Source organism: Nipponia nippon, unplaced genomic scaffold (assembly GCF_047370975.1).
Source record: "Nipponia nippon isolate SJK-2023a ecotype South Korea unplaced genomic scaffold, ASM4737097v1 scaffold_9, whole genome shotgun sequence".
In the NCBI taxonomy this organism is placed as follows: Eukaryota; Metazoa; Chordata; class Aves; order Pelecaniformes; family Threskiornithidae; genus Nipponia; species Nipponia nippon.
The window spans coordinates 25,848,522-25,867,896 of record NW_028262413.1 but is presented as its reverse complement, the minus strand read 5'-3'; the positions used below and the strand labels follow the sequence as shown (position 1 = coordinate 25,867,896).

The 19,375-nt window shown below is 56.8% G+C and overlaps 1 protein-coding gene across 4 annotated transcripts in view; it reads left to right on the top strand.

The window, feature by feature from the left end:
- ZNF609 (zinc finger protein 609) overlaps positions 1-19,121 on the top strand; it is a 75,205-nt gene extending 56,084 nt beyond the window's left edge. For all 4 annotated transcript variants that reach the window (XM_087745510.1, XM_087745508.1, XM_087745509.1 and 1 more), the window contains exons 2-9: positions 726-951; positions 11,598-11,685; positions 12,080-14,429; positions 14,751-15,117; positions 15,293-15,468; positions 16,075-16,291; positions 16,496-16,574; positions 16,760-19,121. In XM_087745510.1, coding sequence (XP_087601636.1) covers positions 726-951; positions 11,598-11,685; positions 12,080-14,429; positions 14,751-15,117; positions 15,293-15,468; positions 16,075-16,291; positions 16,496-16,569 — 3,498 coding nt within the window. In that variant the 3' untranslated portion in view covers positions 16,570-16,574; positions 16,760-19,121. The remainder of the gene's footprint in view (positions 1-725; positions 952-11,597; positions 11,686-12,079; positions 14,430-14,750; positions 15,118-15,292; positions 15,469-16,074; positions 16,292-16,495; positions 16,575-16,759) is intronic.
- The last annotated feature ends 254 nt before the right edge of the window (positions 19,122-19,375 follow it).

Below are 19,375 nucleotides of genomic sequence, written 5' to 3'. Positions count from 1 at the left end.
GACTTGGCCACAGTTTCGCTTGGCGTGTTGGCTTGTTGGCTTTCCAAGCCTGGCTCTGGCTGTGAGATGTGGTTTCCATGCGCAAGGAGAGCGCGATGGCTGGCACTGAGTTGGCTTGGCCATCAGCCGGATCAGGCTGTGAAGCGGATGCTTGCGCAGAAAAGAGGGTTGTGATCTGAACGCCTGCGTCTTCAGGTGGTCACAGGGTAGATTTGGGAGGAGGAGGATGTTGGTTTTCATGGGCGCTGGAGGGAGACTGCTACTCGTTTGTCCTGTCCTGCCAGTTGAGCAGAAGCCTGTAGTTTTTTTTCTTCTAATGAGCCATCAGGTCCAAAGTCATTGACTGTGTTAACATCTGAGCGATAGCCAAAAGGCATCCAGACCGGGGATGATTACACTGGCAAAAGCCATTGGGGAAGGAACTTGGCACAAACTCTTTCAGCAGGAGAGCAGAGATCTCCTGCGGAGGGACTTTTGGGTGTGATCTATATGACTACAAAGTGCTGGCTTTTCAGGGTTATGGGGGTATGGGCATGCCAGGGTGGGAGAGACCTGTGAGATCCTTGTTGTCTGACGGGGTGTGGGACTTGAACTGCCTGCTGGCACAGGCATTGAGAAGGTGGCAGCCCTGGTCTTGAGGTTCTCCAGGAATGTAGGTGCCTGTTGATACTTGCTCTCCTTCCTGTATTCGTGACGGTGACTGGTATGTTTCTCCTTCCCCACAGATGGAGTCTCCGGTCTCTACGCCTGCAGTGTTGCCCTTGCACCTCCTTGTCCCTGTCGTCAACAATGACATCTCATCACCTTGCGAGCAGATCATGGTACGCACCCGCTCGGTGGGAGTGAACACTTGTGACGTGGCCCTGGCCACTGAGCCTGAGTGCCTGGGCCCCTGCGAGCCTGGGACCAGTGTGAACCTGGAGGGCATTGTCTGGCAAGAGACAGAAGACGGTAAGTGTCACTAGAGAGGTTTTTGCTCTCCTACAATGTCATTTTGGAGTTATGGCAATCCCTTCCTTCCCATGTCCCTACTGTGTTACTTGTTGGCATGTCCTGGGCTTTCCCTCCACCATCTGGGTGGTCAGGACACAGGAGCCCTTAATCTGTCCAGCAAAGGGAGTAATGGGCCAAAACTTGCGTCAGCCCAACGTGTTGCATTATCCCCTTTCCCAGACAGCGGACAAAAATTCTAAGCTGCCATTTCTCTGCCTTTCTGCAAGAGCTAACTTGTTCTGGAGGTGCCAGAGGAAAGGCCGTGCCAGCCAGCACGGGAACTCAACAGAGTTGACTTCGTTTCTGCTTGGCAACCTGCAGGTCTGTCACAAAAACGCTCAAACCCTGGGAGGTGGCAGAAATCTCCTGCTGGATTAAAAAACCCCAGCGGAGCTTTCAAAATCGACTCGGTGGGAGATCAGGCTCTCGTCTCTCTTGCCAAGCCAATCGAACCTTTTTTTTCCCTGCTGGAGCTTGTCTCATCTGCGCACAGCTTGGTTTGCTTTCCCAGGTCCTTTGATGGGTTTTTGTTGCTGTTGGGGCTCTGCCAAGTAACGCGGGGATGAATAGGTGGCTCAGTGGACCATGGCGAGTGCTGGAACCTGGCCTTCCCTCCAGCCTTGTTGTGATGCTGGAGGTTTCTGCTTCAGGAGGCTCAGAGTGAGCTCCTCATATTTGTGTCTGGCTTCAGGTGGGGTCTGGAAGCACAAACAGAGCCCAGAAGCACAAAGGTGAGAAAGAGAAGCAGTGGTGGAGGCCAGCTGGTGGTTCACCTTGGCTGGATAACCAAGAGCTCGTCTTGGACTTCTGCTCCTGCTCTTCCGTCGCTGCTGTGTGTGGGGAATGAAGCTATTGGCCTTACTGCCCTGGCCACTCCTCGCTGTGACTGTCTTTGTTATCTCCGATGGAAGCTGAACTGAAACCCATGTTCCCATGCACTGCTGTCAGGGGGTTTCCCGTCTTACCCCGTGCTTTGGGAAGATGTGGATGGGCCCAGTTTGCCTTTCATCTCTCCCTACTGGGAAACTGGTTTTGAAACTGTGGTTGATGCAGGACTGAGTGCTGCAGTGGCCCCCATGTGGAGCTGGTGACCGCTGAAATTGTTCCTGTTGGGAAAAGCATTGTGACCTGAGCTATTTGGAGAGGAGTGCATGGACCATGCTGGAGGAGACTGCTAGCTTGGGGTGGGAACTTCCACACTCCTCTACCCTCTGTGTTTCACCGTCCATTCAGGATGGACAAACTCACCCAGACTGAGGCAGCCAGGAGCTGTGCATGTGTTTTTTCTGCTGCTCTGAGACAGAAAGATGCCACACGTAAAATCAGACCCAAGGATCTCTTCTTCAAGCTATGCTTGCTGGTGAGGACAAGGAAACACAAAGCAGGAGAGCCCTGCTCTGCACACCCCAGGGCTGGGGGATTTGCCGGGGGAATCTGCTCAGAGGAAGCCTGTGGAAGGTTTTCTGCTGAGCTACCAGCACACTGGCACTGCTTGTTTGGTGTCTGCAAAGAGCTTAATTGCTTTACAAGATGCAATACCTTCAGCTAGGGAAACTGAAGCACGGGTGGGCTGACTGTTGGGACACACAGCAGTGCAGAGGAGCATCAGCACCCTCCACTTTTGGGGCTGCACACTAAGCCCCCCACCAGCATGCCATTCGGGTGTAATTTCCCTCAACCCAAAAGCCCTGGAGCTGCAGAGTTGCTGAAAATCCTAGGACTGCTGGAGACCCCCACGGGCAGCAGCGAAGCCAATGAGAGCTTGGACCTTGTAGGGTTGGATTTTTTTTGGGTGGGAATCAGGAGAAGAGGTTTGTGGTGGGCAGAGAAGCCCAAGTGGGCATGCCAGGAGGGACAAACAGCGCATCCCTGAGGCAGAGAGCACAAAAACATCCTCCCTGCCAAATCCTGGTGAAAAGGCATTGATGTGGGGGCGGTTTCTAGTTCTCCTCCCTTTCCTCCTGCTCCTCACCCCACTGCAAAGCTCTGCGGCCTGTCTGCCTGTCTATCCACATTACCCTTTGCTTCCACAGCCACCATTTTGGAGCATGCCTTGGAGGTGTCCTGTGATTTCCCACAGCCTGACTATTTTTAGTCTGCAGTAATTCGATGAACTCACACAAAGATCCTTCTCTGCCGGCTGCTGCTTGGTTGTCACCGTCGGGAGTGATGACTTTTACGGCCAGCCCTGCAGAAGACAAATTCTGCCATTGCCTTTGGTTGCTTCTGGTCTGCTGTGTGCATGAGCTCCTGTCGTAGTGGCATCTCTCATCCTCGAGTGAAAAGTTAGGGTGAAACTGTCCCTATTTCCTGCCTGGCATCTCTCTCCTGCCTTGCCATCATTAACGGGGTCAAGGGTGATGCTGGAGGAGATACTGGACCTGGCTGTCCAAAGCTGGAGCTTGTGAAATGTATAGGGACACAGTGAGCATCTCCCCTCATCTGAAGGATACAGGGGAGAAAGCTACACCAAGGGCATGTCTACAAATCCAAATGAGGTGCTTTCAGCACAAGTGGGCATGCCTGTGTGGCTGGAGACCATCCCCAAGATCTCCAGAGGGATCCCAACACCTTCACCAAGAGGGATCCACCTCTGCCCCTGCTCCTTGTGATGCTGCAGCCTCACTGGACTGCTTGGAAAGATCCCAGGTCAGTAGGAGCAGTGGGATGGATCCTTACCCCCGTGGGGCTGGTGGATCCCAATGTGCAGATGTCGCCTGCTCCCATGAGGTTAATGATAGCAGAACTTAATTGCAAGAGATTTGGCAAAGCAGTGGGTTCAGAAAGCTCTTTCTCGCAGTTCTTGGCTTGCAACAAGCATCCTCTCTGGCGGTGGAGAGGAGCTTCCTGCTCAACTACAGCAGCCGCTTTCTCCCCAGGGATGACATCCCTGAATCCCCTGGACCAATTGGCACTGGGAGGTGCAGTATTGTGGTTGCTCCCACTTATGTCCCAGCTTCCCAAGTAGGATGCTGTGGGCACTTCTGGGTCTTGGCAAGCCCCCCCGCCACTGGGCAGCATCGCAAGCGGTTCCCACCAAGTCTCTCAGGAGACAGGCATCTCTTCTGAGCGGCGCGATGCCTCCTTGAAAATTGGATTTGTGTCAGATGTGCCCCTTAGACTCCCACGGTAATTGCTCTGATGTGGACCTTTTTGCAAGCTGCTATTCTCCCAACTGTGTGTTAATGGCATGCGCCCCCAAGACGAGGGGATCTGCTTTGCTCTGTGCACACTGGCAAAAGCATATCTGGGCTTGGGTGGCTGCAAAAATTCCCTTCCTGTGGGTCTGGGTAGAGGAAGGCAATGTGATTCTTTGACCAGAGCTCCCTTTTTGTAGAAAATGGCTTTTGGGTTGGCTGTGGGGCTGTGAAACTGGGGAGAAAGGCTCTGAAAGCCAAAGCCCAGCAACCCTGGAGTGACCTTGGAAGGACAAGCTGGAGCTGACCCATCTGAGATAGGAGTGTGAAGTTCCAAGGAGCCCCATGATGTCCCTTCTGTCTCAAACACCAGCTTTGTCCTCTCCCCTCTCTAGAAAACCTGCTGTGAGACTGCGATCACTGCCAAAAGCATCCCGGCGGGCTCCCACCACCAAATGTCTGGTGCCGGGCTCGTGGTCAGTCTGCTCCTCCACCTCTCCAGGATGGCCTCGGGCTGAGGTCTTGTCTTGCCGGCCACAGACACCAGTCGTATGCGCTCTCCCATAGCCACGCTGGTGACACCGTCACTTTGCCGAGCCTGTCTTGTGCAGGGAATGTGTTTTATTGAAACACCTTTGGTGGGATCAGCTGTCTCAGCAGTTCCCCTAATTCTGTTAGGTGTGATTTCAATCTGCAGGAACTATTAACTGATCTAATTATACCAGAAAGCATCACTCCGTTTGCTGTCTTGTTAGCTGCCAGGTCTCCTCCGTCCCCCTCCGTGGAGCTGGTGTCACCTGGCTTGGAACATGTAACCTCCTTGCCTCTGCTTGCAGCAAGCGAACTGCATCCCAGCACCATGCTGGTGCCATTCGCAACCAAAACAAACCAGCATCTGACACACAAACCCTCTGAGCAACAAGGATTGTGGTGTGGCAGCACCTCAGCAAACTCTCTCTGCATCCCTTCCTCCAGCTCCGTGCTGGAATGGCGGCAGCAGGTCACCCATGGCCAAGCTTCATGCGCTCTGGGTGTTTGGATTGCACTTTTGCAAACATCTCGTGAGGGTATGATGGAATGTGCGCATCCTTGGGGTCTGCAGATGCCAATGTGGACATCTCCTTGCACAGAGCAGAAAAGAGATGCAATAGGCTGGGAAAAGATGGGGAAGGTTTAGAGGGTGAGGGCTGAGATTGGAAGATTTTACCATAACTGTGAGGAAGCCTGACCCCGAATTTGATGGCTTTGCACATTGAACGTGCTGCCTCACTGTTACCTGCAGCCTTCAGTTGTGGCTCTGGTTGCTCTTTGCCTCTGGGGGTGTTTTAGAAGGGGGATGTGCCAAGATTGCACTGCTTGTGGGTGGGCTTTGGGGCTTCAAAGGGGGCTACACCGTATGCACTCCAGTCTTCATAGTCGTGTGTACTCAAACCCAGGAACAGGAGGCGAGTTTTTAAGGCTGATGCAGCAAGGGTGAGAGGCGGGAATATGGATTTCTCGTTTGCTTTAATGGCATTTTCCAAAGTAACGAGCAGTTGTAAATCCCCTCCAAGGTTGTTGAGCCAATGCGCAGGCTCAGTGTGGTCCTCTGAAGCCTCCTAAAGCTGTGACAACGCGGCTGTGACTGCTCACATCTTCAGATCAGCAATCTGGCAGCTCGGTCCAGGTGGGAGCGTCATCCAGCATCGCTTGGTGATGGGGCATCTCGTCTCTGCCGCCACGAGGGTTGCTGGTGTTTTGGGCTCCTGCCTCGTACCCTCCTCCCATTTCGCTAACGGATGGGGAGGCTGCAAACCCCCCGAGCGTGGTGGCTGCTTGCGTGTCGGTGTAGAGAAGCAGAGCTTTATTATGCATCATTCCCCAGTGCTCCCCTGGCACCACCGCTTCGTGTCTAATATCTGCTGGCTTGACAGTGCGGGGAGCTGGAGGAGAGCTAATGCGCTGCTTATCGCTCTCAAAGCATCTGTCAGCTTTGTACAGAGGCTGTTTTATCAACAGGTGAGCAATATTCTGCTCCAGACAGGACTATTGCTTGCGTCCATCTCCCTAAGGCACATCTGTAGCTGCCCCAGGTAATACCAGCTGGGGCTCCTGCTTTAGCTGCCGAGTGCTGGATTAAAAGGCTTGTTTACAAGGAGGCTCTCGAGCTGCAAGCTGCTCTGCCATGCTTTCCTGGGAGGTAAATTCGTTTCGATTCCTCTGCCTCCCTTGTCCGGGAGCATGAGGATGGAGGTCTGGGCTATTGGCAGGTGGCCTCGGGGCTTGGTGCCATGGCTGTGCTCTGCCTGCCCTGTCAAGCCTTGAGAGGCACCAAGGTCCCCAAAATCCTGGAGGCATCTTCTGGATGGGCTTCAGGCCACAGAGAGCTGCAGCCCCCAATCCCACGCGGGTGCTGGCCAGTGTGGGTCGCAGTGGGATGGACCGTCCTCTTCCAGGACAATGTCAGGACCTTGCTCAAAGTCACATCATCACTGTTACCAGAGGTGGACACTTGTTGCAGGCTTTGGGCAGGAGCATGGCAGTGGGTGTTGTGCATGTTCAGCAGGTCCTGGTGAACTAAATGCCCATCCCATGGGATCAGTGACAAGTGGAGTAACTTCCTAGGGTCACTTTGGTCACTGGGACCCACAAACACAACCTTACTGGCTCCTTGTCCCTTGGTGTGACCAAAGCTGAAGGTTTTTCTGCTGCTTTTTCCATGCTCCAGCATCTGAGGCCCCTCTTGTAGCCCTCCTGTCCCTTGGAAAGCAGGGCGTTAGATGGCCAGTGAGTAATCCACCATCCAAGCATCCCTGCGTGGTTTAATGGAAAGATCCTGTGTCCGTCTGACTCTGCCTGAGAGACTATTGGGTTTGCATGGCAAGGTTTCGGTAGGAGGGGGCTGCAGGGGTGGCTTCTGTGAGAAGCCTCTAGAAGCTGTCCCCATGTTGGACAGAGCCAGCTCCAGCCAGCTCTGAGATGGACCCGCCACTGGCCAAGGCTGAGCCTGTCAGCAACGGTGGTGGCGCCTCTGGGATAACATATTTAAGAAGGGGGAAAAAACTGCAGTGCAACAGCAGCTGGGAGAGAGGAGTGAGAATATGTGAGAGAGACGTGAGAATATGTGAGAGAGACAACCCTGCAGACACCAAGGTCAGTGAAGAAGGAGGGGTAGGAGGTGCTCCAGGCGCTGGAGCAGAGGTTCCCCTGCAGCCTGTGGTGAAGACCATGGTGAGGCAGGCTGTCCCCCTGCAGCCCATGGAGGTCCACGCTGGAGCAGATACCCACCTGCAGCCTGTGGAGGACCCCATTCTGGAGCAGGTGGATGCCTGAAGGAGTCTGCGACCCCGTGAGAAGCCCGCACTGGAGCAGGCTCCTGGCAGGACCTGTGACCCTGTGAAAAGGAGCCCACGCTGGAGCAGGTTTTCTGGCAGGACTTGTGACCCCGCAGGGGACCCATGCTGGAGCAGTCTGTTCCTGAAGGACTGCACCCTGTGGAAGGGACCCACACTGGAGCAGTTCATGAAGAACTGCAGCCTGTGGGAAGGACTCGCGTTGTTCGTGGAGGACTGTCTCCTGTGGGTGGGACCCCACGCTGGAGCAGGGGAAGAGTGTGAGGGGGAAGGAGCAGAAGAGACAATGTGTGATGAACTGAGTGCAACCCCCATTCCCCGTCCCCCTGTGCTGCTCAGTGGTGAATTTGGGAATGAAGTTGAGCCTGAGAAGAAGGGAGTGGTGGTGGTGGGGAAGGTGTTTTAAGCTTTGGTTTTTATTTTTCATTATCCTACTCTGATTCGATTGGCAATAAATTAAATTAACTTTCACAGTCGAGTCTGTTTTGCCCAGGATGATAATTGCTGAGTGATCTCTCTCCTCGCTGGGTGAGGTGGCCCTTGTGCTGGCCACCCTCTACCCCATGATGTCCTCTGCTCTCCTGACAGCAGCAGTGGAGTGTTGGGTGTTGTGTCCTAAAGCCTGGGCACTATGGGTCAGGCCAGGCTCCCTGCATGCAAGCAGGGCTTATGGCAAAGCTGGAGCATCCTAAAAGTGATGCAGCTGGAGGAGAAATTCATGGAAGAAGGGGCATCCCAAAGGGGATGGAGCTGGAGGAGAAATTCACAGAAAAAGGGGCATCCCAAAGCTGGGGCCATCTCAAAGCCAGGGCATCCCAAAGGTGATGCAGCTGGAGGAGGAATTCATGGAAGAAGGACCTTGAATGCTTCCAGGTGCTGGAGACTTGGTCGTGCCCTAGAGCAGGATCAGTGCAGGATTGATCCCTGCTCCTGCTTACCAGTGCAGGTGGGATGTGGGACTACACCAACACTGGATCTGAGCTGCTTCATGGACCTGCAGGCAAACTGCCTCTCCTTGGGGTGGGAAATACCACCGGCTGTTGTCCCATTGCCTTGCAGAGGTCCACTTCACCCCAAAATTAGCAGAAAGCTAGCAGAGCTCTTAGTGGGTATCCTCTCCAGCTGGAGAGGCAACATCTCCTTGCTCCTCCAAGCACCGTAGCAGTCCCCATGATGCTTGAGGACCTGGCCTTGCTGGAGACAGCTCAATAGTGTTGTGGCTGGGTGATGTTGAGCCATGTGATGAACCGACTGTGTGACAAACCAAGAACATCCCTGCTTGCTGCGGGTGCTGGCACCCTGGTTTCTCAGCAGGATTTGGAGATGTTCTTGGTGGGCTTGGGGGCTTCATCTTTGCAAAGGGAGGAAACATGACCCAGGTCCCCCCAAGCACCAGGGCTTGGGGGATGTGATGGCTCCTGGTGCCCACGGCCCCGGTATGCAAGCAGACACCACCACCTACGTTTTAGCATGGAAGAGCTGCACCCCAGCAGGGACTATCCATCAGAAAGCCTTAGTCTGCTCTAATTTAGGGCTGTGTTGGGACAGAGGACTTAATGCATTGTTGTCCTTGCCCATCCCACATCCCCACCAGCTGGGTGCACACACCAAGCCTCAGCTCTGCTGCTACAGAGCACCCATGTGGGGTCCATACAGGGACCAGGTGGTGCTTTTTTGCATCCTCCAGCTCCTGTCATCTCTTAATCCTGTAAAAATGGATAATCTCGTACGCTGTCTTCCTAGACAGCAACACAGCACCATCAACCTACTGTTAATTTTTCTTGCTGGGGTATGACTGTGCAGTGATGTGAGTACTCGGTGACTGGGATGCTGAGCGGTTTGCACCCAGATTTGGGTGGTATCGATTGCTTAAGAGCATCCAAGGTGTCACCTTCCTGTGAAACCAGGTGGGGCTGGAGTGGGATTCCTCCTCTACAAGAGCATCTCCAGCCTTGAGGATGTGAGGGCATTGCCTCCTCGCTGCCTGCCCTCGCCCTGCCCATGTCTGGTCATCATTCTGCCATGGGAGGGGGATGTGGCGGGTGAAAAAAGCTGCTTAGGATCTATCCCTGGGGTTTAAATTGTCCTGGGTTATTGTTGGAGGATTAGGAGGGGATTTGGTATGATTGGTTGCAAGCAAGTTAAATATAGGCTGGTGTGTCAGCTCACTTCACCCCTTTGTCTTTCATCTCTCTCCTGTGATCGTGGCAGCAGGGAAAAAAAATGCCAGCACGTCCTTTCTAATATCACACGCAAGAGCCTGCAGTGGCTTGCTGTGCAATTAACTTCCAGTGGCGTGAGGTCTCTGCCATGAGGGCACAGAGAGCTGCTCCTCTGAGCCCTGCAGCCGGGATGGATGAGCTGGTCCCCTGGATGGGGTCTGGTTTGGGGCTGCTGGTCTCTGAGCTGCTGCTTGGTGCTTCTTCAGCTCCTGGGAGCATCCCACGGCGGCTCCACAGAGGTGTCCTGGGCATGGTGGGTTTGGGCTAGGGCACAGGACACAGCTGGCAGCTTCCCTGGGTTTTAAGGAAAGGGGGAACAGGTTCCTGCTTGCCAAAAAAAGCTACATTAGGAGGCATGGAGGGTGAAGACCACCCTCTGCACACCCTCCTTGGGATGCCTGGGATCAGCATCCCCCTCTCTCCCTGCGGGGGGCTGCAGGCTCCCAGCAGTTGGGTTTGCCACTTGTTTCTACCCCGCATTGTCTCCAGCATCGTGTCCTGGCCACATCCGTGTTAAGGCAGGTCCCCAGCACCTTCCTCCAAAGGCAGGACCCAGCTTCTGCTCACTGGGATGAGCCAGAGGTCTTGGCCGTGTGCTGGCACCGTGTCTTCCCATGATCTTCTCGCACCAGAGCATCCAACATTTTCCAGGAGAAGGGAAAAGAGAAGACCTGCATTTCATTTCTCTTTCTGAAGGAGACCTATGTGTCGGACCTCGGCTCTGTATATTATCCCCTCCAAAGCTTGCAGCTGGCTGCTGGCACGGCACAACAGGGGATACGGGCTGAGATTTATAAATGTGCTTCAGGCACAGCTGCTCTGGGCTCCCTCGGCTCCATCCATCTCCTGGGGCTGCATGGCTATATATCTCGCCGTGCTCATCAACCCTTGGAAACGAGTTTCCTGTCTCCTGAGTTTTACCTTGCTCAGATAAATGTGCTTGGCGCAATGGACTCCGCTCCAGGTCAAATTAGTTCTGTGGTAATCAGAGCGGTCCATGGCAGGGAGGAAATATCCACAAAGCTGAGTGATGCTGCAAAAAACCCCCCACCTCCAAGAACAGATGTCAAGGGTCCATGTCCTCAGTGTGGGTGTGATCCAGGCTGCTTCTCATCTTGAATTGGCGTGAAAAAGCTGAAACCACCAGGTTTTCCGAATGCCCGACGCCTTTGCTCCCTGATGGGAGGACATGCAGTCCTGTGGATGGTTCTCCAGGCAGAGATATGAGGCTGATGGGTGTCCTGGGCGGTGCGGGAGCAAAGCGAAGTGGGGAGGACAAGGCTTGTTCCCCCAGGGCTGGGTTTTCCTGCACAGGGATGCTGGGCTCAGCTTGCCATCTAGTGGCAATAACAACCTTTTCCGGAGGGCCATGGGGTTCACGGCCACGCATGGGGGGTCATAGCCCTGCTCAGGGGTCTGCAGCTCCACATTGCAGTCCACAGCCTTGCTGGGGGCTGTCCGCAGCTCCCCCGGGGGTTTCCAGCCCTCGGGCCCCAGAGATCGCTTTCCCTACCCTACCTGAGTGCACCTGGAGCCAACATGGATCTTCAGGCCCCCCCAAATCCTGCAGACTTTTGGGGGTTGCTGGTTTTAGCATCCCCGTGAAAGTAGAGAAGAGCACTGAGCAGCTCAAGGAGGAGAGGTTGGGTGGATGCCAGCCAGAGCTGTGCCAAGAGAGGGGATGAGCTGGGGGTCTCCAGCTCCCATCTTCATGCGCCTCCAGCCCAGAGCCTGGGGTCTCACCTCTCACGAGAGCCCAAGACCACTTGTCTGCCTTCCTCTGTCCCTAGAGTTGAGCTCTTCCTCCTGCCTATCTTGAGGAGTAGATCCCCCTTTGCCCTGATGCCCAGGGAAGGGTGAGACACCGTGGGGTCACGCCTGTCCCTGTCTGACCCTCTCCCCTCGCCTTTCAGGTATGCTGGTGGTCAACGTCACATGGAGGAACAAGACGTATGTGGGGACGCTGCTCGACTGCACTCAGCACGACTGGGCACCTCCCCGGTAAGCAGCTGGTGGAGTCCGGCAGCACTGTCTCAGCCCTCTTCGCCCAGGCACAGAGTGCAAACCCAGCCATGTATCGCCCCCGTGGTATCTGGTACACTCTGCCCTGTGCCTGTGGGGCTGCCGTGGGGGTTAGCATCTCTTCCTTGTCCAGCTGAGCTGCTCCTGTGGCTCTTTGCCCCTGCAGTCACAGGCTCCCTTCTCCTGGAGACTGGAGATGGTCGAGCATTTGCTGATGGACCTCTCTTGCTGATTCCTCTTTACTGGAGTAGTGGGGGGATGAGCTTGTGGGATTGACAGTGAGGGGAGGAAGGGGGTCCCACCGCACAGCGGGGACAGTGTAGCCTGGTATGGCCATCTCCCCATTAAAACCTCCTTGTCCTCCTCCCCACAGGTTTTGCGACTCTCCCACCAGCGACCTGGAGATGCGCAACGGCCGGGGCAGGGGCAAACGCATGCGCCCCAACAGCAACACGCCCGTCAATGAGACTGCCGCTGCCTCGGACAGCAAAGGGACCAGCAACAGCAGCAAGACCCGGGCGGGAGCCAACAGCAAAGGGCGCCGGGGAAGCCAGAACTCCTCGGACCACCGCACGCCGCCCGGCGGCACAGCGGAGGACGTGAAGGCCAGTCCCTCCTCCGTCACCAAGCGGAAGAGCAAACCCCTCTCCGACATGGAGCTGAACTCCAGCTCAGAGGACTCCAAGGGCAGCAAACGCATCCGCACGAACTCGATGGGCTCGGCAGCTGTGCCACCTGCCACGGTCAAGGTGGAGCCGGCTGTCCTTGACCGAAACTGCCCTTCTCCCATCCTCATCGACTGTCCCCACCCAAACTGTAACAAGAAGTACAAGCACATCAATGGGCTGAAGTACCACCAGGCCCACGCACACACGGACGATGACAGCAAGCTGGAGGCGGATGTGGACAGCGAGTACGGCGAGGAGCCCTCCCTGCATGCAGACATTGGGAGCTGCAACGGTGCTGCCATCTCTCAGAAGGGCTCGCTCTCACCGGCTCGCTCGGCCACCCCCAAGGTGCGCTTGATGGAGCCCCACAGTCCCTCCCCGTCCAGCAAGTTCAGCGCCAAGGTCCCCTGCAAGAAGAAGCTGGGTGGGGAAGGAGACACCGACCCAGGTGCCCTGTCCAATGACGGTTCTGAGGATGGTCCCTCAGTGGCTGATGAGACGAGTAATGATGGCTTTGACTCTCTGGAGAAGCGATGTGTTGATAAGGACAAGTCAAAGAAGGCATCTGGTGCTAAGCCGGAGAAGATCCCTTCCAAAAGCTTGAAGTCCACCAGACCCATTGCGCCAGCCATCCCCCCTCAGCCAATTTACACCTTCCAGACAGCCACCCTCACCACAGCCAGCCCTGGTTCCTCCACAGGCCTTACCACCACTGTGGTCCAGACCATGCCCAACAGCCCTCAGCTCAAACCCATCCAGCCCAAGCCTACGGTGATGGGAGAGCCCTTCACGGTCAACCCTGCCCTCACCCCTTCCAAGGAGAAGAAGAAGAAGGACAAAAAGAAGAAGGAGCCCAAGGAGGTAGAAAACCCTCTGACTCCCAGCAAAGCCTGCAGAGCGGAGGAAGGCAAGAGCCCTTTCCGGGGGGAATGCAGTGACTTGGGGACGAAAGGTGAGGGGCTGCTGAATGGTTCATCCGACCCCCACCAGAGCCGGCTTGCCAGCATCAAGGCCGAGGCAGATAAAATCTACAGCTTCACTGACAATGCCCCGAGCCCCTCCATTGGTGGTGCCAGCAGGCTGGAGAATACCAACTCAGCCCAACCCATGACCCCACTGCATGTTGTCACCCAGAATGGGGCAGAGGTGAGCTCAGTGAAGACCAACAGCCCAGCCTACTCGGACATCTCTGACGCCGGGGAGGATGGGGAGGGCAAGATGGAGAGTGTGAAGGCAAAGGATCCAGAGCAGCTGGTCAAGGAAGGCGCCAAAAAAGCTCTTTTTCCCCCGCAACCACAGAGCAAAGAGTCTCCCTATTACCAAGGCTTTGAAACCTACTATTCCCCCGGCTATCCCCAGGCAAGCCCGGGGCCCTTGAACCCCAGCAGCCAGGCTGCAGCCGAGACGCAGGCCTTGAAGCTGAAGAAGGACGAAGAGCAGGAGAACCCAGAGGTGAAGGTGAAGAGTGAAGGCTGTGAAGAGAAGAAGGCAGAGCTCGGCAGCTCCAGCCAGCAGCCCTCAGTCATCCAGCAGCGTCCCAACATGTACATGCAGTCCCTCTACTACAACCAGTACGCCTACGTGCCCCCCTATGGCTACAACGAGCAGGGCTACCATGCTCACCTGCTGAGCACCAACCCTGCCTACCGCCAGCAGTACGAGGAGCAGAAGCAGCGGCAGAGCCTGGAGCAGCAGCAGCAGCGAGGGCTGGAGAAAAAAGTGGAGCTGGGCTTGAAGGAGAGGGAGGCAGCGCTCAAAGAGGAGTGGAAGCAAAAGCCACCCATGCCCCCGACGCTCACCAAGGCCCCAAGCCTCACGGACCTCGTCAAGTCGGGGCTGAGCAAGGCCAAGGAGCAGGGAGGTCCTGACATGGCCAAATCCGTCATCATCCCCAAGCTGGAGGACTCGTCCAAGCTGTCCAGCAGCCAGGTCGCCGAGGGTCTCAAGGTGAAACTGAGCGAGGCCAGCCACCTCGGGAAGGAGACTGCCGAGACAAAGGCTGGCTCCGAGTGTGGCCGGCAAGCGGAGGTGGACCCTGTGCTCTGGTACAGACAGGTAATGCCCGCCTGCTGCTCACTCGGCTCTGCCTGCCAGCCCGGTGGTGGGCTTTCTCCTGGAGGAAGCCCCTTGCCTGGCTTCACTGCATGGGTTTGCTGGGGCCATCACCTCAGAGAACATGCGTTGTCCTCTGCTTGTGATGGGACTCATGAGGCTCCCTTGGGGCCAGCAAAAGGATGGGGCTGGGAGGCCACGGATGGGCCAAGGAGAGCCCGGAAGGGGAGTGGGGTTTGCTGGTCTCCTCCAAATCCAGCCTGGTTTTGGGACAGGCAGGACTGGGGGGAGGCAGCTGCTCTGATGGTTGGCTGGTTCTTGCAGGAAGCTGAGCCCCGGATGTGGACCTATGTATACCCGGCGAAGTACTCAGATATCAAGACAGAGGATGAGAGGTGGAAAGAAGAGAGGGACCGAAAGTTGAAGGAAGAAAGAAATCGAAGCAAAGAAGCTGCATCCAAGGAGGATGGGAAGGAGAGTACCAGTTCTGAGTGCAAACTGACCCCCACTGAGGAGGCTCGCATGGTGGGGAAGGACCCCAGACCCAGCGTCCATGTCCCTGTGTCTTCACCCCTCACGCAGCATCAGTCCTACATCCCCTACATGCATGGCTACTCTTACAGCCAGTCGTACGACCCCAACCACCCCAGCTACCGGGCCATGCCCACCGTCATGATGCAGAATTACCCAGGTAGGGAGCTGGGACGTTCTTGGGGAAGTCCCTTCCCAGGCTGTCCCTGCTCCTGGAGCAGGAAATGGCTGTGGGACATCCTCTCACTTCCTGGAGGCACACATGCAGGGCCGCATGCTCCTGCTGTGTCGCCCAAAGACTCCTCATGCCCTGACTGCTTTTTCTTGCCCCCCAGGATCATACCTACCCTCCAGCTATTCCTTCTCCCCATATGGGAGCAAGGCATCTGGCAGCGATGACAGTGACAAGTCCCGAGCAAGCCCCAGCGTGAGTTGTAAATCCAGCTCGGAGTCCAAGGCCCTGGACATCCTGCAGCAGCATGCCAGCCACTACAAGAGCAAATCGCCCACGGTGAGGGTCAGGAAGGTGCTGACTTTGTCCAGCTCTGTGCATGAGCTTCAGGATGGTCCCTGGATCCTATAACCAGCCTGGAGCAACTCTGCCTGCTGTGGGTTTTTGCCGTTCCTGCTGCTGTAGGAGACCTGAGGCTGAGGAGTAATCCCACAACACAGGCCCTTTGGGACGGAAAAGCCAAACCTGTGGGCAGGGCTGGCCCAGAGGAGCACCAGGGCTTCTCCAGGCCTTGCAGTGACCGGGCGATGCTTGTCCTCAGCCCTGGAGCTGGGGGGTGGGATTCAGGAGCTGTCTCCATCCCACAGCAGTGTAGGGTCACAAGCTCCTCCTGGGCTGAGCTGGGATGACACAGTGGCAGCAGACCTTGGTTTTGGGCAGGAAGGAGCTGCCTGAAATGGGACCTGCGTCTGCCCTGCCGCTTTTGGGCTGGTCACCGGCCATCCCGTCATCGCCCAGCAGTGTCATGGGGAGCTTTTGGGCAAAGGCAGGGAGAATATCATCCTGATGGGGCAACCTCGAGTGCCCGGCATGGGTCCAATTCTGCCCTGCGCCCCGGGGTAGTGGGTGGCGTCCCTCAGTGTGCATCTGCTTTCTCCTCTCCAGATAAGCGAAAAGACATCTCAGGAGCGGGACCGCAGTGGCTGTGGGGTGGTTGGAGGCAGCGGGAGCTGTAGCAGCATCGGAGGAGCCGGCGGGGGAGAGAGGAGCGCCGACCGGCCCCGCACCTCACCATCTCAGCGTCTGCTCTCGACACACCACCACCACCACCACCTTGGGTACTCGCTGCTGCCAGCACAGTACAACCTCCCCTATGCAACAGGTGAGAGCCAAACCCCACCCTGGCACCCAGCTGGGGCCGCAGGCACGGCTTGGGGGAGCTGCAAAGGAGCCATAGCCATCTTTGGGCAGCGTGAGCCCTTGCGCTGAGCTTTGCTTTGACCAAATCGGGCACTTTCCAGCTCCCCTGGCACAGCTGGGTGCCCATCCTGGGCTGCTGATTCCTGATGCTGCTTCTCCTCCACAGGTCTCTCCTCCACAGCCATTGTTGCCAGCCAGCAAGGCTCTGCTCCCTCCCTATACCCACCTCCCCGGAGGTGAGAACGGTAAGGCTCTCCTCCTGTGGCACCAGCGTGGCCACCCTGCTTCGCCTGTGGGCAACTGGGCTGGGGCGGAGGTGGCTGGGATGGGTGCACTGGGGGTTGCCCTTGAGGGCAGGGGGTTTGCCTGTCGCCCCAGGGTTCATGGGGCTGCTGGTGGCAGGCGATGACTTAACCTTGGGTCGTGGCAGGACATGATGTGCCGGGATGCCTGGGCTGTACGAGACATGTGACTGGCTCACATGGGGAAGCGCTGGAGACTCCTTTAGACATCAGTTGAATGGTGTTAATTGTTCTGCTTGACGTTCCTGCCATGATCCGAGGCAGACTCTGTCTTCTCCCCCCCTCATCGGACACACACTGACTCCCCCCCTCTACACCCTCCCCTTTGGTGAGTGGGCGAGCTGGTACCTGCGGAAATATTTATTCTACTGGGCACCGGCACTCAGGATGGAAGTGACTTGCCTGCCTGGTGCATATGAAGAGGAAACAGAAGCACTGAGGTTTCTCGATGGATTTGGGATCCCCACCGTGTCTCTGCGACCTGCTGCTTCACGATGGGGCTGAGTGCCACAGGACTGGGAGTAGGCTGGGGCGCTGACTCCTGCCTGCTCCTTGCCAGGGCTTGAAGTGCGGGGCCAAGGCCGCCGTGGAGTCACAGTCTCAGGAAAGGAAGGGCTGACTCACACAGGTGTTGGGGAGGCTGGTGCGAGCTGGGGGTGGGGTGGGGGGGTGGGGTTTGTCAGCCTGACCAGAGGCAGCTGTGGGGCATGGGTATGTGCTGCATGTGGGGCACACCCTCTTCCAGCCCCATGGCTGCTCCCGCACCCCACGGCCCTCACTGCTCTGTGCCTGTGTAGGCAGGAGCCACCAGCATGTGGTCGATGGCCAGAGCAGTGGGTTGGGGGAGCTGGGGGCTGCTCTTGGCCCCAGTGAAGCAGCCTCTGTCCCCCCCATACCCTGGGTGGCTGGAGCTCATCACCCAGCTGGCTGCCAGGGTTCCTCCCCAGTGCCTTGCACGGTCCAGACCTGCCTAAAGCTCATGCCCGCAGCTTTTGAGTTGGTTTCTGAGCTGTGACTTTGCAAATCCTCGGCCTCTCCTCTGTGCCCCCCAACCCCAGCAAGTGCTCCCCAAACCCTGGGGCAATGCATCCCGCTTGGGGGGGGCACAGGCTGTGGCTCCCCTTCACATCCATCTTCTGCTTTTAGATCGGCTTCCCCAGGCTGTGGGCAGAGCCCAGAGAGCAGCAAGCACATTTAGGCTCTGCCAGAGGCACTTGGGGCCATGCTGGGTCCCCCTCTGGCCCTGTGCTGGGGCTCGGAGCACCAGGCCCTGGAGGAAGCCAGTCCCTGCTCCCAGCTGCTGCCCAGCACCTGAAGACAGGGGCTTTCTGGTCCTCTGCTCCCCCAGCCCCAGAGCGGCTCTCCCTGGGCCAATGCTCTACCTCGGCCCTGCAGCAGCTGGGCCGCCCCGGCTCTCTGCCCTCCACTCCCCGCGGCCTGACCAGGGGAGCATGGGGGGCCGTCGGTCTCGGGTGTGTCTGTGTGTGTCTGTGTCGCACCCGGCCCCGAGGGGCCACTGTACCGGGATGCTCTGCCCGCTGGGCTCTGTACATACTGTAAAAAGCAATTGTTTGAAAGTTGTTGTTTTGGGTTTTGTTTTCTTCCCCGTTTTCCTCCATCCCACTTCACCCAGTTGGAAAGGAGGCGTTTGCTGGTCTCGGCTCTGGTTCGGGTGCTGGCAGTGTGGCGGCCCCAGCCTGCTCTCATGTGACTCATTTTTCTTCCACTCTTCGTTGTCTTTGCAAGGAAGACAACATGGCCCAGCCCGGCACACTCCGTGGGGATGGGGCAGGCGATGCCAAGCAGCAGCTTGACCCAGCTCATGCCTGTTAAGGAGCCACATGCAGTCGCCGGGCTGGGGACCAGAGGGGTCGGGGTGATGGGGGGAGCCCTGCATCCCACCTATGGAGGAGCGTCCTGCTGGCTGCTCCTACCTCCAGCCGCGGCCGGTCCAGCAGAGCCTGGCTCCTGGCACAGCCAGGGCACACCAGCAGCTCCAGGGGCGCAAAGGAGGATGTCTGGGCTGGGGCAGGGGGTGACGGGGGGTTGCCACAGGCTTTGCTGGCAGTTGAAGGGGGTTGGGGGGGGCTGCTCCCCACATTCCCAGTTGGGTCCCAGTTGAGTCTCCCTTTAGGTGTTAAATGAAACCGGTTTATGCAGAATAGGTTTGAGGTTTGACGTTTTTTCAGGTTTTTCCTGGTCAGTTCCTGCTCGTGGGGCTGGCACCCCGACCATCCGCGGCGGTGCTGCTCCCCTGCCTGTGGGGTCCCTGTCCCCCAGGCCCCCTCCCCAGTCCCTGCCCACCGGGCCCCGTGGGTGGCTGGCCAGGGTGTCAAACCGTTGGTGTTTATAGCTCTTGTTTCCATTGGCGTTGCTGTGTTGGGTTTCATTTCAGTCTTCCTGATTCTACCCTTCTGTAAAGTGTACATTATTACCAAGTTCCTTGTTTTTTATATATATATATATAAATATATATATATACAAACTGTACTCTTCTTGCCTTTGTACATTTGGGCAAGGAGAGAGAATAAATCTTTTTAAGAGACAATCACAAACCTGTGAGGGTGGCTTTTTCTTCCTGCTCCCCCAAATTCTGGTCCTTTGTCCCCATCTCTGGGACATCTGAGAGGGCTTAAGCAGACATGCTGCTCCTGCTGCCAGGCTCATTGGTCTGTAGCCACTGAGGCTGTGGCAGGGTGGCCCAGCAGGGCAGCAGGTCCAGCCCCACCAGCTTGCTGGCAGGC